The sequence below is a fragment of the Anser cygnoides genome, chromosome 5 (genome assembly GCF_040182565.1).
Source record: "Anser cygnoides isolate HZ-2024a breed goose chromosome 5, Taihu_goose_T2T_genome, whole genome shotgun sequence".
Taxonomy (NCBI): Eukaryota; Metazoa; Chordata; class Aves; order Anseriformes; family Anatidae; genus Anser; species Anser cygnoides.
Window position 1 is genome coordinate 30,156,676 of NC_089877.1, and position 25,765 is coordinate 30,182,440.

Genomic DNA, 25,765 nt, shown 5'->3' on the forward strand with positions numbered 1-25,765 from the left:
TTGTCAGCTTACTTAAAAGAAAACTCTCTGAGGTCCTTTTATCAATCTTCTCTACTTTATAACTTCTCATTTGCAATTTCCATAGAAATCATTTTACATTTATAATTTACATTTTTTACCCCTCTGCCTTCAATTCCCATTGGTTAAAAACATATCTGATTCAAACCTAACTGATTTTTCCATTGTAAAATGTTAATTCTGTAGATTACTAATACATTCTTTTTGAAATTGTTCTTATTTGCTTGAAAAACCATAAACAATTTTTTGTCTTTGGGTCTGCTGTAACTGATTGAGGCCACATTTTTTTAGTGTACTAGACCATTATTTTCACAAAAGTACAGAAACGAAGTGCTAGAATAAGGAATGTTCATTTGACAACACATTTAAACCAACAAATATATTGTGATTCTTAGACATCCACGAGAAAGTCTGTTACTCACCACAAGAATCAGTCCTTTATCTCCCTCTTTCAAACAATATTTTTGTGCTTTCAAATGAAATACTCTAGGCTTTTGTCACAGGTCAAGCACCTGACATTTTTTACCATGTGTTCTACAAGGCACAGCTCAGCAGCAGAACTACATTCCCATTAGTACCCGTGTCACTAGTGGACAGAGCCAAGATTTATTAGGCAAAGGGGAGCAGCAAGGACTAATTGGCCGTATGAGGACACATAAGCGTGTGAGAGGAATACATAAACAACAGAGAACACATGCAAAGGTAGCTTGCTCCTTTGGCACATCCTAAGACACAAGATAAATAGCATTATTAACAGATCTGAGATATAAGAAAAGCAGTATGTATTATACATGCAAATTCACTCTTGCTCAAAACAGTATACTTTCCAGAAACAGTCCTCTATGAAAAAGGTAAATTTTGTATAATCTGAGAGAACAGTATTTAGTAAACCAGAAGGTAAAAATGTCTTAATGTTAATTTCCTCTCAGTAAATGGATGATACCTGTGATTAGATCTTTGTTCATCACCCTCATGCTGAAGACCAAGTGCAGACTTCAAAGCTTGAAATATGAGAAATGTTTTCGGTTTTTGTAATAAGCCATAAAGATGTATGCTTTAGCAGAAATTATGACATTCCAAAAGAATCCAGTATTTATTCAACATAAACATTTCTGTAAGCACAATAAGATAATTTTTAAAGTCTTGAGTTGCGGGGGGCACAGGCAATGGACATCTGCATGCATCATGCAATCATGCTTCCAAACAGCTGGCGTGGTATCCTCAGTAACAGCTGCAGATATAATGCTAATAATATTGTAAAATAATGCTTCATATATCAAAACAGCAACTTTTTTTTTTAACTGCCCTTGATCTCTTACTATGCTACGTTTAGTAACAGCCACTAGTGTTATCCTCCACTGTGACCTAAATATAGAATTATAAGATGTTCTTAAGAGCTGCATTTTTGACAAGTAAAGGAATAAAGATGAGGGGGAGGAAATAAATCCCTATACTGGTACACATGAGGTCCACAGAAAACTGCTCTCCTAATGTCAGCAGTAACTCCGTGACTGGTTAGATTTTGTCTACCAGAATAGAGAGGTAATATTGATTAAATCTGTCAAAGACTCACACAGGGCCTGTGGAGTACCTGGCTGACAGCTGAATTGCTCCTGATTCCACCAGTTTCACTAAAGCAAGAAATGAGTATGCCTAGTGCTTGCAAGTTGGTGCCCATAGTAAAGTACACATTGAGATTAGAGTCAAAACAATTATGTGAATCTCTTCTCGTTGCGTGGAAATTTAAATCCGTTTGTTTCGTTGAACTGGTCTGCCCTCTATAACACCCAAGCACTACTTTAGAAGAGTTGCAGCGTGGCAACTCTCTGTGATTTAGATTAAGAAAAAGTAAGATTGCTTCTGTCACTTCTGTCCATCAGGAAGGAGCCTCATTACCCAAGTAGGGTTGTAATATGTTGTTATGCTACTTGTATTTTATTACCATTGATTTCTCCATAAAGCGGATCCAATTATGGTCATTAAATATTATCCTTCAACTATTTACTTATCTTGCTGGAAAGAAAGCTAACCATATCTGAATACAGATCAGTTGATTTTGTGGTTAGGTAGTGAGTTAAACAGAGGGTTGTGGGTTTTTTTACAGCTTGTGGTCCTTCCATATAAATGAATCAGAATAGCCTTATAGTACATTATAGGGAAAGTGAGATACAGAGTAACTGCAGAGGTGATCAGAATTTAATGGATGTGTATGTTTTGTGTTTCCAGTTGAGCTTCCCACATGTACTCATAGATCAAATATTTGATTTCCAACACCATACAACACAGTTCTTTGTAGAGCGAGGATGGTCCAAAATTATTTGCAATAATGGTAGAACATTATCATAAACCTGGTAGGTAGGTAGATGTTCTGCAAAATTACATACATAAAAGTGCAAGAGATAAAATTTATTTTTATTTCACAGACGAATCACAAAAGAGGAACGTAAAAGAAAAGTTTTATTAGCAAGACCATGTACTACTGTTTAGACACTTAAGTATGAGAGCTATGGATGCAATCACAACCAAGATCTTGAAAGGCCTGTGACGGGAATGGTGTATGGGAAGACAAAGAAAAATCTGTGATCAACATAAAGACCATGGGGATAGATAATGTGTTACCTGGATATTTGATCCATGTAATTTAAAAACATTAAAAATTATCAGAACTATCTCTAATCTTTTTTTTCTGGATACGGGGGGGGGGGGGGGGGGGGGGGGTAGGGTGTTCAGTTTTCCTAACAAGGCTTTTTGTAGGCCTGAAGTTTTATGAAACCCTGGATATGAAACTGGCCGAAACAGCTGTTTTGGAGCTTGGTAATCTTTGAAGAAAGTTGTTGAAAAAAGAAGGAAATATTTCTCTATAAAATTTTCTGAAATTACGAAAAAGTAATGGCAATTGTTTCAAAGCTACACAGAAGTTTTAAGAAACGAGAAATAGTAGCAGGCAGCACGTCCAGTACGTTGTTCTGTACTTCAAGCTACAGATCATCATAATCTATGTGGTAGAAGTGTTGATACATACATATACATAGTCCATCCAAGTCCAACATCAGCTCTACTTTTATAGACTAGGTAAACCACATAGTGGAATTTATTTGTACCACTGTACTTGACACCTGAACATCAAAGCAAAACTGTGTTCAGAAAGAAGCACTGCATGTTCAAAAACCTTTCTTTACATAAAACCTTGTTTTTATTGGACATCAGTGAGTCAAAGGCAGATGGCTGATCTAATTTTAGATAGGGACAGATCCACCCCACCAGCGGCCAGAGTAATCAAGGGTAGCCAAGGTTATGAGCCCCAAGCAATAGATTTATTTTACCTTATATTCAGATTCCAGCGTCACATTGTTCTGTTTTAATTTTTCTTTCAAAGCAGGATCAACCTGTAAAACAAACAAAAATATAGCAAAAAACATTTGCTTTTATGAACTTCTAAAAGAAACCTTAACCTCGGATAAACAAAGTATTGGTATATGTAAATCCTCCTCTACTCTAAAAGAGTATACGTGCTGTCTGTTCAGATACCAGTATGATGAACACAGTGTAAGAATTGGGCTCAAAAGAGACATGTCAACAAATCAAAAAGGAAACATTTATAATTAGCCCTGTACTTGCATTACACCTAATATTTAAACCTGCGTTTGGTTTGGTGATTTCAAACTAATCAAAGCCTTAACAAACAAAAGAGGACCAGTAAAGAGAAAATTGCCATCACATTACATATTTTACTGCTGAATGGTATGCTCAGTGAGTAGGCACACAATACACTCTGCTTTACAAAGTCTATACATGAGTCACACTTCCAAATTTCAGGTGAACACACTGCTCTTTCCTAGTTTTGATTCTGTACCAACAACACTGGTGATTTCTGCCACCTTTCAGGTGGTCAAAGAACAAACCTAAGAACGGAAATTTGAATGAACCACAGTGGATGAATCTTACATAATTGAGCCCAGAGGAAGCTGTAGTCATCCCTCCCCTTGCTAATTCTGTCTCACGCAGGCCTTAGAGCAGAAGCAAGGAGAAAAAACTAGCATTCTTCATCCTCAGAGAAAGTGTTTCACCTTCTCTTCAAAGAGAAATCAGCCAAATATGCAATATTCAGACACAGTCTTTAAGCTAATCAATTAAAATATCAAATAAATCTACCATGACAAACCATTCTCATTTTTAGACCTTAAATGCAAGCAGTGCTAAATGAATCAGATGTGTAAGGGGATTGGTAATGTATTTAGTTCTACATCTATGGTTCACTAGTCCAACTATGACCAGCTCAATGAACAAAAGTTGTTATTCTTAATTTGCTGCTTCTTGATCTGAGTGAAAAGTGCTCAGTTGTCCTCGCCACTGTCAACTTCGAATGTCTATAAGCAGTCTAGAAAAGAAAAAAGGAGGCAACACAAGTTATTGAACTCGCCTGGGCTATGAAAGAATCCACCTTCAGATCCTGGCCCAACAAAAAAAGCATGTAAAAGTCACTTAGCTCGTGACCCTTATTTGGTACTTAAAATACATACATACCATCTAACAATGAGCGGTATTGCTCTGAGAAATTTCCCTGAGCCATAATGCACCCCTTGATGATGTGCACTGCCAGCTAGGCAGCACGCAGCTTGTGAGACCTCTGTTCCCAAGCCTGCTCAGACAGCCCAGCCTTGCACCATCCGTGCATTTCCCTATCCAACCAGAGATCTGGCCTCAGCAACGCATGCATTTGCAACCTACAAACCCATTATAGTCGGGAACTAAGCCAAAACATCTAAAACATTTAAAGTTTGTACAGGATGCAGCTCTCACATCCTCTGTAATAACAACTTTTGTAAAACAGGATATTGGCCCCCTACATCAAATAAAAAATTAGATGCCACATCTCTGCCTTGGTATTCAAGGGCTCCATAGAAGTGCCCTTCATTAAAGACAGATTGCCTCCCTCTTTCTGTGACCACGACCTCCAACAACAGCCATGCCTCATTAGATCAATGAACCCATCCATCACACGTGCAGAAACGAGACCTCTTCGGGCAGCCAGACATGCTTTGGAGCTTGCTTTCACAAAGATAAGAGTGATCATGGACCTCAGTGTATTCAGAACTAAATGCAAACACTATTTGTTATGCTTAGTGTTCTCACAGCACACATATGGGGAAGGGGAAATAAATGCTCCAGCAAGTAAAGAAGCAAGAGAGAGGGAGTTTTATTTCCTCCTACGTTCTCCATTTAAGATGGTGCCCAAGATAACACGGTTGGAGCACCATTTTTACTTAATTAACCAAGGCTATAATTTAGCTTACAAAGGCACCTCAATATTCCCATTATCAAGGTTTACTTTAGCAATTTTTAGTGTGTGGCGTTTGCATGGCCACATTTGTATAAGGTAAAGGGAAACAAGCAGTGAAGTTATTGCCACTTCTCCTCCAAGTCCTTCTGTCCTCATACTTCCTTGCGTATTTATTCTCCCCTGCCTGCATACAGGGAGAAGACTAGGTAAAACTGAGACCCAGCACCCTGGGACTCATAGCTGTTTCATGCTGTAGCTGTAATATTGGCAAAAATGCAGAAATGAAGGAGGTTAGTTTAAATTTCTCAAAAAAAAAAGTTATCTCATAAATGAGAAATGAAGAGAAAGTACTTCCTTAGAAGCACAAACTTTATCTAGCAAATTAACTTACTAAAAAAATAGCAGTTAAACCCTATCTTGAGGGGAAACTATGCACACATGTTGGTAAGCTCTTAATATTTACTATGCAAGCACACAAAAGACTTAAGTCCAATCTGCAGAACATGTTATTTTGTTTCAAGTTGCACAAAAATATCAGAGAACAAATATGTATTTCCTCTTGTCTTTACCTTTTTTGTTCTGTACATTCTTAACCCACAAAAAATAATTTGAACACACTTGACTCTGCACAGAAACTGAGTCATGTGCATGTTCCAAAGCCTTGGTTGCAAACCCCCGCTTTTCAGTTGCCAAATCTAGACAAATCTAGGTTACAAATCATTTTTGGAACTAACATGGCAGTTGATGAAAAGTATGTTATAGAGCTCTGATCTCACGGTGTTTGTACCATGCTGCACTATCCTTGCGACATTACAACAAAAACAGGAAAGCAAAATGGTCCTATTTTCTTTCTGACACGGCAGATGAGCATCAGTAAGAGCCATGATCCCGGACCATAACCAGGGAACACGGTGTGGGTTGAGCCAGGGAAGTGCCTGTCCCAAAGGAGTAGCGTCTATATATTGCACACCTGCCACAAGATCCGGACCCAAGCACATACAGATTGCTTCCACTAGGACTGCTGCGCCAACACGCAGACTGCTGAATGAGCTAAAAGTATTCAGCTGTGTGCTGGCAAACGAATCATCAGCTACGTTATGAATACAAATCCCCATTATGAGAGCTGATGGGGGAAGCACACAAAGCCCAAATGCCCTCACAGCCTAGCATTGTCCTCTGCACCATTATTTCGGAGGCAGGAAGGAGCAGAAGGCAACATCCCTTTACACTAGGGGACTACTGCTTGTCGGGAAAAATCTCAGATCCTTTAAGATCCATTTAAATTCAAGCTCTGTCACTAAATATGGAATTCAAAGACCCATGTTGTTCTTTCAGTTAGAGAATAAGTTTAAATTAAATTCTTACTGAAAACGTATTGGAATACTTGATGCAAGTATTTGGACAGCTTTCATGAGAAGCCATCAGCAAGGCCTGGACACCAATACTGAAAATACCATTTTCCAAGGCAGGCTTTCCCCTCCCTACTTCAATTGTGTAGCACTTGTAAAAAAAGTGAGTGAAACATTCTCAGAGTATTTTGCTCTATACAGGCTTACTTCACATTACGTCAATTGGAAGTGCAAGGACAAGTACACAGACAAACCTCAAAAAAAGTTTAAAAGGTATCAAATCAGAATTTTGTCCCATTTTTGTCTCCTGTTCTTTCAGACCTACCCCTACTAAACTTCAAAAGGTTCTCAAAATTCTCAGAGAGAATGACTTTAAAAATATTCTTAGGTGGCTAAAGGTAATATGGGTTAAGCCCAAAAATATTCTCAGAAATCTTAGTAGGCAGCTATTTGAAGCTGTAAGCACCTTAAATCCTGTTAAAACGTGGCCATCACTTCTCATTTTAAGGCTGACATTTTGGTTTTTCCCTTAGAACCAGCTGACGTATTTCCCTCCAAGGCAGACCTCCGGGTGCAGACGAGGAGCATCACTGCAGAACGAAGCAGGAATACCTTGGGCTTGAAGCCCCCACCAGACCAGGGACTCCTGCAGCGTGCTGCGAAGAACTGTTAGCCTCCCTTCACTCTCTTGGGTAAAGAGAAATTTTTATTTGTGACACAAATATTTCTGGCATATTTATAGACCTGAATGTGCTGCTACTAAAAATTCTCTGCCTAACAATTTTGCGCTGGTCTTCAGTGACCACAGTTCATTTTGGTTTAGAAGTAAATAATGTAGACAGAGAGTGACTGTGAGATCTGTGAATGTCACCAATTTTACCTCAAGGATATGTAAAGGATAGCTCTTTCACAAAGAGGCCCGGAGAGTAACACCACTGTCCCCTTTCAATGTTAAGCACAGGAATATGAAGCAGATCAGCCGCATCGCCCCCATTCAGCCTTCAGAAAGGAGGAACAGGCTGACTCATGTTCTGATTTTCAGGGTAGCATCCCTATCACGCCTGGGTGTGCAACTTCAGTAGCCCACCTTCACAGGCAGCCACTCTTTCAGTTACAACCATAACGCTTTACTTGTCTGTATGTACTTACTATTTGTAGCCATGGGCTTTAGTACAAACCAAGCCTTGAGTATATTACATGCTCTAAAATTATGGGCTCCCTCATGCTACACAACGAAACTGCCAGGAGACAACCGTGCCATGAGGAGAGGAGTGCTTTTAGCAGTCTCCTCTCGCATCAGTCAGTGCAGTACACTGTATACTCGTGTCCAGAGACTGGCATGTCCTGACCAAATATTTGTATACCAAAGTCTTACAAAACCTTCCCTCTAACAAACATTTCCAGAAGACAGTAGATGTTTCTACCCTAAAACAAATAAGTTATTTTTACAAACACGCGAGTATCCTCTCTTACACCCTAACCCCCACAAAATAATATCCCACTAAAAGATTTCAGCTTTTACTTGGGAAATGAGGAAGGACGATGGATTGGCTTTAATGAATGTGAATTAAGCCTCCTTCCTCCCCCCCCATCTGCTCACACCAGCACAAACAGATGGGACACAATGCTTCTGCAGTATCCACAACACAGACAGTCCACAGAATGACCGTTTACGTGAAATTCTGCATTTTGTCCTCCCCACCCTTTTTTTAAATTGAGCATGAACCAGCACCACCACTTTGGGCCGTCCCAATAAAACATCTTCTTTGAATACGCTTATCACACGCCTGCTCCTCTAAATGGAAAATCAGCAATCTTGCGTGGATCAACTTAAATCTTCTTTTTGAGAAGAGAGTCCCATAAGATGTTACAGAAGTCTATGTCATAAATATTGCAACTTGTGGTTTATGAGCAGACTGAGAAGTTGTAGACAACAAGGCATAAATCCCAGGACTCGGGCAGTGCCACGTAAAAGCTAAACTAAGTGTCATTCTGCTGAATGAATTAAGAAAATAAAGGTCAAAGCGTAAGTAAGAGGAAAGTGCAAGAGAAAACATGTTGTTACATGCAACTTCATGCCCAGCATTCTTTAACTACATTATTCCTAATATTTAATACATGGAAAACACTTATGTAAGGCTACTGCATAAGCTTGGACAGGAATACTTCTGAATACTGGGGAGACATCTGAGACCAAATCTACAACTCGGGTTTGTGTCCTTTGACTCTTCCCTAAGATCTGCATAGAACACAGACAGTTAAACAAAAAAATATTTCATCCAGCCTCTGACAGGAATCAATGCAGACATTTCCAAAGGAGCAATATAAAATCTTATTACAGCAGCAGTTCCCACAGTTATGGTACATGATGTGCCAGTGATCTCTCAAAATCCAAATATTCTACTTGCTTCCAGATGGATTTAAAAAAAAAAAAAAAACATAAAACCTACAATCCCAAACTCCAGACCACACATTTTCACATAATAATGCCAAGGGAAATGCAAGCTATTATGTTAAAGGCTAATACAAAGATGAAACCTTCCCCTTCATCAGCAAGCACTTAAGTATATCTAGATTTCTTCATATAAGATCATCAAAACTAACAAGGGTTCTCTAGCTCTCATTTCCGAGAAAAAAGTACTGAAGCACTTAATCAATGATTTGTATGCTTTCACATCCTGCTTGATTTTGCAGGTGCACATTTATTTATTTGATTTATAAAACGTAAATTAGTGCCTTAAACCCTGGCTCTGCATATGCTACCATAAATTTCATTTCACACTGAAATTCAGTGCAAAAAATGTTCTTTCTGGTACAAAACAGAGTATTCCAACACAGGAAATTCAACAAACAAACAAACAAACAAACAAGGCCACAACTCTAGAAGTAACAGCAAGACCCCCCCCCCCCCTTTTTTTTTTTTTGTGAAAGGTTCCTGCAAGAGAACAGGCATCTTGCTGTGTGTGTGAAGATGAATCAGTCCTAGGCATAGACCCAACCACCTCTGCTATCACCTTGAGGTCAGAATGACGGATCCCTCTGGTACAGGATCTCAAGGCTGGCACTCCTGAGCTTTGCTATGCCTTGGTTCCCCTGTAGCCAGGGTACAGGGGGAGGAACTTGCCAAGTATTGTGTGCAGTTTTTCCCAAATCTCCTTTTTAGCTCCTTCAGAAGAAGAAACAAAAGTGTAAGATCTTCCGGTGGATTGGAAAACCATGTTTAAGACCCCAACGTAAACTATACTATGCAAGAAAGACAAAAATGGCTCAGCCTGCTTTTACTGTCCAAGGATTTAATGCTTTAATCTATTAGCAAAGAAAGAGGTGAAAAGCAAGGCAATGGCATTGCCTCGCCTCTGGGCCAAAATGCAGACCAGTGGTCACTAACAGGAGATTCTTAACCTGGAAGAATGGAATTGCAGGATTTGTTGAATTGGCTATTACAAGGCATTGCCAGGGAAAACAGCAAGAGGAGTAAGGCATCTATTTCAAAAATATTAAAATAATTTCTCAAGGTGCCTTTGTGAAGCCTCTTTAGTATGCTATACCTGCCCTGTTACAGCCACTTAAACACTGTGAAATACAAGACACAAACTAAATGCCCTTAAGGTATCAGTCCAGAAAAAGGAAATGCTACAAAAGCAGTACTTAACAATTTTCCTCAAAGTGGGTATAATTTATGAAAAATTCATAAAATCTACTAAAAAATTTCAACTCATTAAATATGGGTTTCATCATACCTTAACTTACCTGTGAGCACTTTGCAACGTCCTAACAAACCTGTCAAAATTCTTTACAATGCTTCTGCTGTTAATACATAATTTGACATTTACATTTTTGAGTGTGTTTTCTGCCTATTTTGGTTAGCCCAACACCGTGTTAGTTATTATCAATACAGAATTAACTAGCATATGCAAAAGGCACGTCCCATTCTAACCTGAAAACATTGATCTCTTGCATTGAGAGTCATATCTTTACTGACAAAAGCAAAAGCTTTACACTGAATAAAAAAATGCACAAATATGAAAAGAACTTTAATAAGACTTCTTGCATATTTACTAAAAATTGATTTCCCATATGCTAATTATAGGGTTAATTGGTTCCATCTGCACCAGGTTTCTGAGCACAACAGACATCCTGCTGAAGGTGCACCTAGTGTATATGTAAGAACTCATACAGAGTGAGTTTGTGATGCTGGTGAAGGGAAGGATACTTAATGGTTGGACCTAAAACCAACAAAATACAACTTCTGGATGCAACTCCTGCAGTCACCATGCTTGACCTTATTTTGAAAAGATTGCTTTTTTGACAGCTATGTGCCTACACTGCAAGTTAAAACCGCGAAAATAACACACATGCAGTTTAAGATCTTCCTTCCCACTCCCTTAGTCATATGCTAGCCTTGGACAGAATCAGCCTCTTTGTGGTAACTCTAAAAACCAGGAAGATCCCTTAAGTTTCTGTTAAAAGCAAGCAACTTCAAGAGAAAATTTGTGAATTGGTAGTTGAAGGCAGCATGCAAGCAGTCTATGTTCCTCTGGTCTCAACCTTTCCATCAATGTACTTGCAGTCAGATCTGGATGGAAGAGGGTGTCCTCCTCAGTTCTGTACTTTAGGAGAAATACCCGTACCCATGTACATTTCTTTCACTTACTGCTCAAGTATATGCGTCCTGGTAACCCAGTTCTGGTAGCAGTCTCACCAATAATATAGCCAAACCAAAGGCACTGCACAATACTCAAACTGCCCTCTTTTGCACTGTGTATCAATTCAGAAACACAAAGAAGCTCATTTAAAGAAAAAAATTGTAACCGTTTCATAGGAGAAACTTTAAAGGCACCAAAGTTTCAATAAAAACAGAAAAGCAATCAAATAAATAAACTTTCCCTTGTAGGAACATAGGCGGGCTGACTTTCAAATGTCATACAAACACATACTACAGTTAAACACATGCACAAGCACACTTAGAGATTAGGAATGCTTTCCTTAATCAAACTTATATATAAGAGAAAATATACTAGCGACCCTCATATAAACAACTCCAACTTTCACAAAACAATTGCAAGAAAATATACATTGTCTTTTGCTGACTCAATACATTCAGCAATATTAATATATATGTGTAGGGTTTTAACCCTATAAAATTGTTTTTTGTTATGTTTTAGGAGGCCACTTTCACAGACAATACAAGTCTCAAAACTCTCTCTAAGTACTGAAACAATGTTGACTTTTTTTTTTTTTTAAGGCGCTTTTAACAGAAACAGTTTTGGGAATTCATTGTGAACTTAGCAAATTTGCTTTGGTTGTCCTGAAACTGCATCTCTGCAAATAAATTATGTTTTGAAAAAAAAAAAAAAAACCTACCAAGTTTTTATAACTGCCATCCTAAATCTCCATGTTCTAAAGGAATTATTGCCTTTAAGAAAGCTTCTCACTCTACAGCTTACATAGCACTTAAGTAAAAATACTTTCCACACTGACATCTAGTGAAGTTTTACAGTAAAAAGAAAAATTCTGTTCTTCTATTTTGCACCCACAGGTTTTCATCTTCCACATTAGCCATATTTCAATCACTAACTTATGTATAAAATCACTAGAATTTGTAGCACATTTGTACATTATGCACTCTTTTATTTTAAAAGATATTTTGCCACTATTTTTAAATAACACATTTACCTGCCAGAGTCCCAGAAATTCTGATGAGTATATTAGAGGAGGTTATCATTATAAGACCTGGGGTATATTAAAGGAAGTTATAAAGATAAGATCTGGGATAGATCTGGGATAATTAAACTTAAAACATGTCTAACAAAGTTACTGTTTTTCCATTATGCTAAGTGAAAATCTGCAGTTCCCATTTCCCAGTAGGCATTCTGATCAGTTGGATCTTGTTGCTTAAGGTATTGTTTCAAATGTAACATATCTATTTGTAGAAAACAAACAAAAACACCATAAAAGAAATATGTCATACTCCCAGTATTAAAAAAAAAAAAAATACTGTAAGACTCAACAACAGCTATCAGAAAGCAGATCCCTAAGCCCTCTGGCTATTATTGTACTTTAAGGGCTAAACATCCAACACCAAAAAAAACAAAAACCACCCACAACTTTACTAAGTTCAGTGTGAATTATGAATGAAAAAACATTTTAATTCATACACTTAAGATATTAATAAGACAAGTTCTCTCTCTTCTCTATGCAGTATCTGCAAAGCTTGTATTCATTCCTACATTCTCTCCATAATCAGTGAAGAAAGAAAGAGTCCTTTGGGAATACCTAAATTAGCCTCCTGCTCTGAATCATCACAGAGGATGGAAGGCTGTATGAAAAGCATACATATTCTTTGAGGATTTAAAAGTGGACAGACTGTTAAAGAGAGCTCATGAGTTTCTTGGCCCCAGAGCTGCCAGTCTACCCGCACAGGGACAACAAACTCAAAAGCCTTCTACCCTCCTGAAGCTGCCCTCCAGGTAGGGACAAGACACTCTTAGACCAGCTACAACATTAATTTCAGTACTCATTAAGGTTCCAAAAGCAAAGTCTCATTTTTATGCCCCATCAAAAGAAGGCAGTTAAGCACTGCCTGACACAACTTACAGGAGGCTCAGTGCTGACTCCAGGGAAAATATATCGCCTATTGAATCACAAGCACAACTATAAATGCCTTGTGCAGTGGCAGATACTTGAAGAGAGACAGATTATGTGTTTTCCCTTCTCATTAGCAATTGCACTCCAGACAAGAGTTTGGGTTCTGCTGTTTCAGACTGCCACGTAACCGTAGCTTGGAACAGAACCAGTTGACTTGAGACTTTCCAGCCTCAAAACACAAAGGAGAAGAAAGGAAAGGTGCACTTAGACAGAGATCACGCTTAAAATGGAAACATTCATTCCCAGGCAAAGTGTTTTCAACACTTCCTTGGTAAAAAACATAGAGACCTTCAAGTCAAAAGCAGCAGAAAATCCTGGTCTAGGGACTGGGACCTCGGTACTTGAGCTTGAGCTCCAATCTGCTGAGACCAGTGCCATCAGCTTCACAACAGGAGTCTGGAAAGCTAGTTGTCTTCTGGTGCTTGAGGGAGGTGAGGGGGAAAAACAGCTGGATATTAAATATGTTTTGGCTAAAAGCTGCCTGAAGCTAAATTACACACTTGTAATCACTTCAATTGCAAGGCAGAAATACTAGTAATTAATTGTGTCAATGTGACAGGATTTAAAACAACCAAACAGAATTCTTGGTACTGGATAAAATGTAAAAATCTGAAATCTATCAACATTTTATAAACTGAAATTAGTTCCACTTACAATGGCAGCAGAATGAGTTTCTCCAGTTAATAGCCTTCTCTTCATCTGAATCTAATCTTGACAACAGAAAAGAAACACCATAAAGAATTATGAAATGGAAAAATGGCTTCTGTTTAAAAATGAGGAACTCAGAATACTTGCACTCTATTTCAAATTTTGTCACAGAGAAGCTCAGTAATCTGAGGTAAAGCTGCCAGATGTCCAGCTTTCTCCAGACGCAGCCCTTTTTTTCCACCCAGAAATTCTGTCCAGACAGAAAAAAAAGAGAAATTTGGCCATTTGCCTGGAATTTCCAGATGCTGGGCAGCATAGTCATGCAGTAGCTCTGACGCGGTAGCTAGATGCTTGGAAATCCTGCAGAATGTGTGTGCGTGTGCTGGGACTGTCACACTTCCAAATAAACAGTTACCTTGCGTGCAGCCGTGCAGAACACACCCAGCATGCTGCATTTACTGAGAACTCCTGAGTAAGATATGCCAGATAGGATCCAAAATGCGTCCCCAGTTTCCTGGACAGAAAACTGAGCAAGCCCTTACATGAAGCATTCACTCTACAGCAATCTTCTGAGTGCACCCACATGCATACATACACAAGAAATCTGGAACAGCACGTGGGGCCACCAGGATATTTACTAGTTCAGGACAAGTAACATAGCAATGGTCACATTGCTGCTGCACACATCTCAAGATTCAGAACTAGACTTACAGGGATCTAGCACCCGGTTGCACAGCAAAATCCGCAGCATGAATTAAACTTGGAAATTTAAAAAAAAAAAAAAAAAAGGCAGCGAGATTGAGATGCCTAGAAGGGGGATACACGCTAGGCAGCAACTGGAGCAGCAGTAACTACAGACAAATAACAGGAAAGGCTGAAGAGCTTCCCAGGAAAATTAAATCTGCCTTTAAACTCTCGTCCACATCTTGGTCAAGGGCCTTCTGACTGAACAAGAAGGTACCAGAAAGCATCCATGCTTCTACAGGCATTTTGCATGAAGCCTCATAGCTTGTAATCATCAGCTCACTTTGCAGAGATCACATCTCACTAATGCAGATTGAGGAATATCTATTTAATGAAACCTAAAAGATTTAATAGATGCCAAGCTATGCAGCACCATAAAAGCTCTGGTAATAGAGAGCTTGGCCAAAAGCAGAGTATTAGGGATATAACAGATTTTCAGTCCAACGGTGATACACAGGCAGCTATGGAATGGAAGTTTTAGGGAAAAAACCTTTAGATCTAGACAGATACTAAGCCCTTGAATCTTTTACACAGAGTGGGAAAATTGAGTTAAAGACACAACACCTCTCCACCTCTCAAAGACATTTTAATATCATTCAAATAATGTCTGTTAATGCACCCTTACAAATGAGACACAGCATGACATCCTAGCATCCTAGGTAGAAAAAAAAAAAAAGTGATTTCTACACTAGTAGTAGTCATTGCATACACAGACACTAATAGGTAATGGCTTTCCTTCACAAAAGAAACCCATGAAAAAAGCTTGACAAGGGTTCAGTGAAATAATTTATCATGGAAACTCTGAAGATTATTATTTAAGGTCTGTGGCCAAACTCAGTATCATTAACAATACATTTTCACATTCATTGCCAAAAAATATGCTGGCACAATATTACCAGACTGAAACAAAATATTCATTAAAATAAAAAAGTTATTTCAAAGTTAAAAATTAGTACCACTTTAATTCTTCCTCAGTGAACGCATATTACCAAATAATACTGTATTATTATCATCATCACATCCTGATTTAATGAGATTTCCCCAACTTTTAACAACTGTAGTGAGGTTCTGAGCACCCATAGCTGTTTCTGGTTATTAGTAGAAGTCTTCTGGTATTGACAGGTCTCCTGGTTTCATCAGAACAGGCTAGATGGACTGGGTCTCATTTTTCTTCAACTTGAAACCTGATGATGTGAAAAGGGCAGGTGCAGGCACTACATTATCTCCAGGCTGTCCTACAGTGCTTTAAGCTGTTTGTGGTGACAATTATCACCACCAGTGGGACTAGGTGGATCCAATCACTGGAAGCCGTTCTAAAGCATGTACACAATATCAGCCTCAGAATGGAGCAACAAAACTGTTATTGAGCATCAGGCTGACTACATATTTGGCTTGTGGATTGTTAATACGCTAAACCAAAAGGATGTCTGAAAAATGAAAATATACGTGCCTGTCTGGTACAGCAAATTCAGCAAACAGCTGTTTATAGATGAAGTGGGAAAGTAATCTGAGCTCAAGCAAAATGGATTAGTTTTTCCTGAAATCAATGAAAAATACATGAAGCCCAACATTAGCAGCTGGACCTCAAAATCTTCAAGAACAGCATGGATAGAGAGCTTATTTCCATACAGTCCCTCTGGACTGAACCGAAACAGCAGAAAACTGATGTCTGAACATCTGGTAACACCACAGTACAGAGTACGAAAAGCTCTGCTACCCCTTCATTTCTGTGCCATATTGTAGGACTGAAATTACTACCTTGGATAATTCTGAACCACGGTCAAAAGATGTAGCAATTTCCAAATTCCCCCTTGCCAACAGGATCCAGGCTGCTTCACTTAACATCCAATTCTAAAACCCTCCACTAAGCAGGCCATGCTTAAAAGCAACGTCTGCTTTAATTTAGCAAAATGTTCTTCATTACATAAAGACAAATGACGGGCAAAGATTTTTTTCTGCTATAAGCAATCATAAATGTATGCCTCTTTGCATTCTCTAAAGAACCAAGCAACACTTCAGTGTTTTATTTTCTTAATTTTTAGAGGACCTAGGGCCAAGCTCTTTAATTAATTTAGTCTCTGAAAATCACCTAAATCAACTTACACAAGGAAATTAGCCAAATTAGTTTGTCTTCATTAAACTTGTGACTCAGGCCACCCTGACCTGCTTAAGTATAAAAAAAAAAAAAAAAATCAATCCCTGTGCTCGTGTAATTAGCTTACTGAAACCAATTAAATGCATGAAAGTGCATTATAAATAAATAAATGCTAGATAAATGCTAGTTGAGAAGACAATTATTCCTCCAAGTTCAGTGACAGACATGGACACTAAAATTATTCCGTATTTCCTTGCTGACACGTTTAGAAAAGATACCTTCCCCATCCAAAAAAAATCCATCAAGCATCAATTAAAGAGATTTTTATGTTGTTTTTTTTTTTTTACACTCGAATCAAACAGGATCTTTTTAACGCTACCTCCTACGGCATTATGGGAGAGGCAGAAGGAAACTCTCTAGAATCACATTATACCCCAAAGAGGTTCAGCAGATGAAAAGAGTTCCTTCACCTCCAGCCCATTTCTACTGGTCTGCCAATGAAGCTCCAGGGAAAGAACATTTATGGCAAGCCTCATCTTACCTAGTTGTAACTATCTAAACTTTTGCTCTGAAGCATGAAGATTCTGTTTAAACTCCTCCTAGAGTTCACTGAACAGAGATAGATAGGTATTTCTTGAGGCAAGAAACACTACTTTTAAGATATGCATCCAAAACTGAACTAACTCTTCTGCATCTGAAGTCATGCAAATGTTTACATCACCTACCGTTCACTGGTCAAATTAAATATATTCGCATGCAAAGGATGGCAACTCACCTCACTGAAATGTGGTAACAATAAAGCGTTGAGCTCAATCCCTCTACTTTTCCTGCAGTCAAAACAGAACATCTTCCTCAAGCATCTACCTGAAAATGGAATTAAGCTTATTGCGGAGGCATTTCTGTCTCAAACCACCTAGCTATCTGAAATAGCTGTCTGGATAGCTATTTCAAACTAGGCATTTCATTCGAGACAACGGAAACACAAGCAAGATGAATCCTAGACAGTGCACGGCATCACAAACATACATTTAGAGTTAGCTGAGCAGATACTGAATGTTTTAATTTCACTTACATAACTCTAATAATACAAATACTCCAATTTAGACTATTTTAAATTAACGCTGTTAGCACTTATCGTGACCTTAACACTGGAAGGGGGTGTTGACACACCTGGCAGTCTAGAGGATGATTTTGGAATAAAATCAAGCAGAAAATCTGCAGAAAATAAAAGACAACTGAGCAAATGGTATGACCTGAGCAGGCAGCAATAGTCACGCCCATAGTTACCATAAGAACTACAACACCACGTATTTCTCCAGTCCAGCCAATTACAAGGACTTCACCTATCCAGATTATTCCTTGAAATCGTGAAGTCACTCAAGTTTTGGCAAGAGTTTATGATCTTTGGGAACACCAAGGTATAATACGATTTCAAGCACAGATATTTATCCATTAAGAACTGCAATAAAAACACCTTGCAATCTTCAGTCAATTGGCTAATTTGGGAAAAAAATGTGAAAATCACACCTTTACATCCTACTACAATACTGTTTGCTATCCCAGTAAATCCTTACTATATTTGATAGCTTTGCAAATAGTATTTTCTAACACAGCTGCAGGTCCTCAAATAAGATGAACAAAACAGCTACAGTAAAGCAGCTCTATCTAGCTCAGGTAGATATAACAATACATTCAATGATGGGGACATTCTGTTGACAGTCTACAATTGTAAGTTTGAAAAAAATTGCATTCCTTCTGGAATTTTAAATGCTACAGACCCATTCAGGGTCTTCATCAATTTTATTTTTAAATCTTCACCTAGCGTTAAACACATTATTTAAAAGGAAAAAAAAACAAAAACAAAAACACACACACAAATGCATTCAAATTGGCAGATCCCCCTTCTTGAATATTCACTTACAATAAGAAGAAAATGCTGGACTGATTTCCTGGACATTCCTGAGGCAAATGCCAGTTATGATCTCACCTGATACAAAGGTCTCATGGAAACAGGTCATTTCTCTGCTCCCATTTCCACCTGAAATATTTCACCCTGACCCAAAACACTTGAACTACCGGATCTCACCTAAGTACTTTAAAAAAAAAAATACTCATTTGAATTTAAATAATTCTATTTGAATTAAGTACCCTATTCTCTATGTAAATTAGATCAGCATTAATTATCTTCCTTTTACAGAGAAAGTGAGACCCACTAAAATTCAGTGACTGCTTTCTACAGTCATTTAATACCTCAATAAGACAGAAAACATTATCAGAATTTCTTAGCATTCTACTTTAGAGGTGCACTCACTTTGTTTAGGACAAAATAGAAGGAAAAGTGAATCAGAATCTACATAGCTTATAATCATGAAGAGGTCAGTCAGTACTGTAATGCTCTTATATATTCCGCAATAGGAACTATTTGCAGACTTCAAAGGCCCATTGATGTTTTGCTTCCTGACAAAATGATCTAGAGACTCTAGGTTTCCTAGAAGTGCTCCTGCTGAATGTGCCCTGAAGGAACTTGCTTGGTCCTACCTCCTCCCTGTACTCTGAGAACCTGACTCACAATAACTCCACTTCAACAAAGCCATACCAACTTAAAAATAAAAATTCCGTTTTATTAGTCGAAAGGGTTTGCTGAGGGACTGAAGAAAGCCTAAATTTCCCGAGGTAGTTAAAACGTTGCTTCTCTTCAGCCCTTCACAGTAACAATCAGCTAGTGATACAAACCATGAAGTCATTACTCTTGTCCAAGATTCTTATATCCAGAATTAGATCTGAAACAGCAAGTCTCTACCATGCCTTGAATGACAACAGTAAACAAACAAGCAAACAAAAATTATTACATACTTGAAACATTTTCAGTTTATTAAATAGAAGTGTCATTTTCTGTTTTAAAACACTTCTTAAAAAAGTATCACTAGTCAATTACATACACGACATTAAAGTAAGCCAAAGAAAGGGCCTGATTTTCTGTTTGAGAATAAAGGTGTTTGGAAAGATGCCTATACAAAACTACTCATTTCTCCTCCATTAATCCAATGTGATTTTCCCGTAAGCATACCTGGTTTGCTATACCCAATTTCAATTTGCATAAATTCTTCCCAGAAAAGAAACAATTACCTAACCTAATGATTTCTCCATTAATGGACATTTTGGCAACAATAGATAATGTAGAAATCCTTGATTAGCTTCAGGAGAATTCTGACTGGCATAAACAGGCATTTATATCAATAAGTGCCTCAGCACAAGTTTGATTTAAATGCAGGACACCCGGCGTCCTGAGGGAATACAGCTGATCTAGGTATCCCAAGTAAATTAAGGTATACCCAAAACGCTGGTTTTTTTTTTGTTTGTTTGTCTGGTTGTTTTTTTGTTTTTTTTTGGCTTTTGAAAGAGATGCACTCAAACAATGCCCTGATATCTAACTGGATAAAACATCTCTTCTTGCTACCAGCCCCTCTCCAACTGCAGCTCTGTCCCTGTACCAACCCTCACCCCAGTCATCAGTCGAGCCTCAGCCCCAGATACCAAGGCATGGCCCTGATGACCTAGAGGACAGAGCTCCTTTTGCAATGCACCCTTTGGTAGCCCCTTCCCAGCTCCATTCCTGCTACAGCTCTAAACTCTGTTTCTTTCTCAACCCTAATCCTACTCCCAACCCACGGCATCATCGCCAAACCATATTCTCCTCTAAATCCAAACCACTCTTGAGTTTTTGTTTCTTTATCAAAGAATGCTCTTCAAAACATTGTTTTACATGGTAAACCAGTTTGACATTAATAACATAGGTGATATCACTAATGCAGCTTTTGCTCATTGAATTACAAGTATACAAAGAGAAAGTGGCAGCCACTAAAACATAGGAACTAATTTGCTGAAAAAGGAAAAGGACAAATAGTTTTAAAGGGAAGGGATAATAGATGCTCCTTTTGTGGTATATCTAGTACATTTAAAATGCTAAACTAAGTCCTGTCTATCTAGGAGTCATGCTCACAGAAGGGGGTGTACTGTACTTTCAACATCCTTAATATACAATCAAAAAAGATAGGCACTCAGGTATTACAAATCCTAGCCTACATCTGGATGGCTTGCTTAACTTTTTGCAACCTCAATTTTTTTCAGCAGTAAAATGGAAATAATAATTATAATAAATAAATAAAATAATAAAATAATTTTCTGACACTAAGGCTGTGAAGCTTAACTCATTCAAATTCTGTGAAAGTGTTATTAGCTCCTTATAGGAAAAGCATTATTTAATTAAGCACCATTATTATTCAAAAGGAGCAACTGTAACAAAAATAAAATCCTATTTCTGTTATTGTCTATTGCAATTTTCATACAACTGCCCAACCCCCCAAAAGGAGCACTTGTCCCCTTTCTGATAAGGGCTTATGCTAGTTAAAAGTGTATTACCTAAGAAAATATATTCTACTCTACCATAAAAACCATGGTTTTGACCAGTGACAAACATATTACGATTGTCAGAATTTTTAATAGCATTTTTAAATTACTCAGATGAAGGCTCTTTTCCTGAGTTTCATGTAGATTTTAAAGTATTTTAACTAAAAATGAAAAACAAGCCTACATTCTAATCTCTTATGCTGTCTTAGTGAATTAGAATGGTTCTTAACTCTTTATGGGCATAGAAACAAAAACTAATGAAACACATTGCTTTAATCTGTCTGTCTACAACTAGCCCAAAGTTGGTGTTGGTAGTTCTCAGCCAATACTGCATCGTTCTTTACCTAAATTGCACGTATTCCTAAATAAAATCATAATGAAAGGAAGAAGAAAATGCAAAAGAGATGCTGCAGCCTTAACTAGTACAGGCTGGAGCAGAATCCAGATGGCCTCTTTTAACTTTTCAGAGAACTCCAGGGTGCAGTAGCTTCCCCTCAGAGCTTTCATGTACTGCCTAATTCAGTGACGCTTCCCTTGATTATACATGCTGGGACACAGAGCCCCATAGATGCGAACAAACACATCTATTACCGTGTTTTTTCTCTGGGCTGTGGTCACTGTCCAGATCATGGAGGCCAAATGTAATCACCGAGTATGAATCTGACCAAGAAACTGACAGAAACAACAGGCAAATTCTTGCCTCTGCTGTGATCCCCATCTGGATAGAGGACAACTTCGCTACAGCTGGTCCTGAAAGCCCAGGCCTGAGAGAAAATAACTACCCAGCACACAGCTCTGTAGAAAAGAGTTGTAAGATCACCCTCCCCTGTTTTAAGGGCTACCTCAAATATGGGACTGAGCAGAAGTGGGCCGCGTGGTGCTTCAAAGGCCATAATCAGGTATGCAACACAAGGAACAACAGAGAGCAATTGACGTAATTTAGATGGCCCACAACAAGGTCTAAGACAAAACAAGGGAGTCTCCAAACCCTGAACAGATGAAGTTCTGAAAGATTTGGTCACAGTAGAAAGCCGCTGTAAGCCCATTCTTTCCTAGGTTACAAACTCTGTCATGGACCTCTTAGGCAGAGTGTCTGGAGTCTTACACAAGCACTTCTTACACAAAGTGCTACACAGTCTTTAAAAAAGCTTTATGTCACCTGCAAGTCAGCAGCACTGAGACCACAAAGCCTCTCTGCATTGCAACAGCAGGTTTGTATGCTACAAAGTTAGATACAGCAAATCAGTATTACTTCCTACTTAACTAGCATGCTCCTTTCAGATCATTTCACACATAATTTGGAACTAATGGTACACTTGGAGACATAAGTAGCACTGGTAAACAAGCCACTTCTCTCATTCAGAAGGTTTCCAGCACATTTAAAGAAAGGCTTCTTCCACGTAGTACATTTTGCCATGGGGAGTAAAGATTAGCTCCTGTTTCTGTCACAGAGCTTAAAGAATAGGATGTAGCACAATGTTAAAGGTATCTGCTTATCTCAGTCGACTTGAAGCCAATCATTCCCCAAAAATTTAACACTATTTACTCAACACCAAACAGTTTGAAAACAGAACCAAAAGATTATTGCACACCTTCTAAAATATCAAGTTTTCTTAGTCTAGATTACATATAAAAACTTCCTAACCTAACCTCTCCTAACCTCTAATCTAAATCTCCCCTCTTAGTTTAAAACCATTCCCCCTTGTCCTAAAATAATCTGCCCGAGCAAAAAGTTGCTCTCCATCTTTTTCATAAGCCCCCTTTAAATACTGAAAAGTTGCAATAAGGTCACCCCTGAGCCTTCTCTTCAGGCTGAACAGCCCCAGGAGAGGAGAAATAGGAAGATGTGCTATACTTCCTTTCTCCAGACTCAGAATTGCCATTTATAATCAATATAAGGAAGCAAATTATTTATTTTCATCAGTTTCCAGAGACAGCAAAAAGATTTGTCATTATTTCAGCCTCTTTTGTTATCTACACTGCTCACTGCCTAAGAGCCCCAAGTGTAGCCCAGGGTTCAGTGGTGAAAGGCATTAACGTGTCCCAATACTAACAGTTTGCTTGTCCTAGCAAACTATCCTTTATAAGTCAGCACATACGCAAAATGAAATGAAGAGTAAAGAAAAAAAACATTTCAAGTACCGTGCCATGTAGTTTGTGGACATCGTATCTTATCTGAGCAAATTCACGGAGTCCAAAAGATCCCCCAACAAGATACAGCTGAAAAACAACAAAATGAAAATACGAGTTAGGACTAATGCAAAAAAGCACATCCACATACTGACCCCCTTCATTTTCCGAGGTGCTCTGCTATTCTTCCAGCAGAAACACCAGGAACTGAAGAAAACAAACAACTGGAACATACATCTAGGAGCAGGAGTATGTGGAACGTCAGAGATTTTTCTTCCACTCTTTGGGCCAGGATTTCACAAATTTCTTCCTTCATATACAAACAGGTGCATCACGACTGCCATTCTCTAGGAATTTCGTCTCCTCTTACCGCTTTTTTACCTCCCCATATGGCTTCCTGACATAATTGCAACAATGGAACCTTTTGTTACTGCCACAGCATTTATTCCCATCATTTTCAAACTCTGTGGGGAAGTAACAATACGGCGTTGACTGGCTCTGATGTCTGTGTGTTCCAGATCTAATTACGCTTCTGAACAGGCCGGCTCACTGGAACTGCGGTTCAGTGATACATTATCAACTAAGCTAAGAAATCATATCCAGCACACCTGCACCATTATTATTGCCTCCTTAGTTGTCTTGCAATTCCCTCCACACCTGCAAAGCTTATGAAAGAGAGCAATACAGGGATTAAGGGGGGGGAGTGCTTCATAGCAGCATTAAGAAAATTATTGTTCTTTCTTATGGCAGAGGGATATTATAAAATTGCCTATGTATTTTTATCGTTGAAAATGGACAGATCAACCAAAAGATCAAATATTGTTAACAAACACCATGAAGGACTTAAAAAGTAGCTTAGAAATCTCTCTACTTTGTGGAAAAATCAGGTTTTTCCACTGCTGCTCTGACCTGACAGACTTTTTCTGCTGTTCTCTAATCAGGCTGAAAGGCTTCACATCTACAGATGAGCATCTTAAGGAAGGCTGCAGAAGCAAAAGGAAGAGGAGAGGACCAACCTATTTTAACTCCTTTAACTGTTACAGTCCTTCATTAGAGGCTGCTGCTGGTAGCCATTCTCTGTGCAATGATGGTTGATTTCTTGATACACATTAGGTTTGCTCCAATGGCTTGTGTCCAGTAATTGTTATAATTATGCTGCACAGGTAGTTAAAAATGTATGTGCTTTCCAGACAGTATGCTATCCCAAGTTCAGGCCATTGAAGCCACAAAGCCATACGCATTCAATTAAAACAAACAAGCCTTCTACATTTATTCCTTCCATTTACTCTTTCTAGAAGGTGCAGGACTATGTGATTTTCCATCAAGCAGATAAAGCTACTCAGAAACAAGCACGTGAACGTACTCCCCACGCCCCCAGAGCAGAGGCGGGTTACAGACTGGGCTCCTGGGAACAGAGGTGCTCTGTGCAGTGCAGGGAACGCTGCGCCAACAGCCAGGAGGTAAAGGCTCCAGTCTCCTGGCCTGGCCCTTTTGACAACCTTACAAATGCAGCTGATGAGTAGAAACAAACAGACCAAAGTTTTGTGATATGAGTATCCAGCTGCTAGGCCACAAAGCTGCAATTTCAGAAAGCTGATAAGAAAATCATCACGCAGTAGCAAGCAACTTTGAGGGACCTCAAACCTCCGCTGTTTGAGGAATTAATGTTGCTCTTGCAGATACTGAATCATCAATATACATAATAGAGAAGAAAGTGTTAAAGGGAAAAGAATGTCTTCCTCACGTATAACTACTTTGGTAAGAAAGAATAACAAGAAAAAAAAGTATTCAAAATGGTTAAAAAGAATGTGAATATTAAGATTTATTCCGTCAAAGCAGGTTTGTCAGCTGAAGGTATGGTATCTTCATACCATATGCTGGAAGTCTCGAGGATCAGACAATAATTGAACGTTACTATGGCTGACACCTATCAGCTAATGAAAATCTATGCCGATTCTTTAAGTCCTAGTGAGTATTCTGTTAATTAACAGCCTACGAGTTAATTTAAACCTCGTGTCCTAACAAACAAATCTGTAGTAGTATAGACAAGATTACGGCTGTTACAAACTACAGCTTATGTTTGTCTTGTCAGTGAGGGGCTGTGGTAGAGCAAAAACAGCTGCACTAGAACTGGTTCAGTGCACAGTTGTTCAAGTAGGTGGAAAGTAGAAATTATGATATCACTTCAAAATTAATTTATCCAACAACAGGCTTGCATAAAGTATGTTGTTATGAGACGCAACATGAACAAAACCATGCTCCAACTAAAATAAATAAATATTTTTCTTTAGCTTTGATAATTTAAAACTATGTAATGTACTTCATAGCTAGGGGAAATCAGGTAGATAGCTGTTGCATGAAATAAGTCATGCTACTCATTTTGCATTTTGTCTCATCACATTCTATCACTTGTTTGACAGCAAACATCCATTATACACTGCATTT

The 25,765-nt window shown here is 38.5% G+C and overlaps 2 protein-coding genes across 3 annotated transcripts in view; both read right to left on the reverse strand.

The window, feature by feature from the left end:
- The window catches only part of SYNJ2BP (synaptojanin 2 binding protein), a 135,859-nt gene that overhangs the window by 9,315 nt on the left and 100,779 nt on the right, over positions 1-25,765 (reverse strand). For both annotated transcript variants that reach the window (XM_066997759.1, XM_066997756.1), the window contains 3 exons: positions 23,333-23,410; positions 17,559-17,647; positions 3,342-3,404 (listed from right to left, as the gene is read on the reverse strand). The gene's annotated coding sequence lies outside the window, so the exon portion shown is untranslated. The remainder of the gene's footprint in view (positions 1-3,341; positions 3,405-17,558; positions 17,648-23,332; positions 23,411-25,765) is intronic.
- COX16 (cytochrome c oxidase assembly factor COX16) overlaps positions 1-25,765 on the reverse strand; it is a 44,129-nt gene that overhangs the window by 9,315 nt on the left and 9,049 nt on the right. Inside the window, exons 2-3 of the mRNA XM_048064895.2 lie at positions 23,333-23,410; positions 3,342-3,404 (exon numbers count right to left, since the gene is read on the reverse strand). Coding sequence (XP_047920852.2) covers positions 3,342-3,404; positions 23,333-23,410 — 141 coding nt within the window. The remainder of the gene's footprint in view (positions 1-3,341; positions 3,405-23,332; positions 23,411-25,765) is intronic.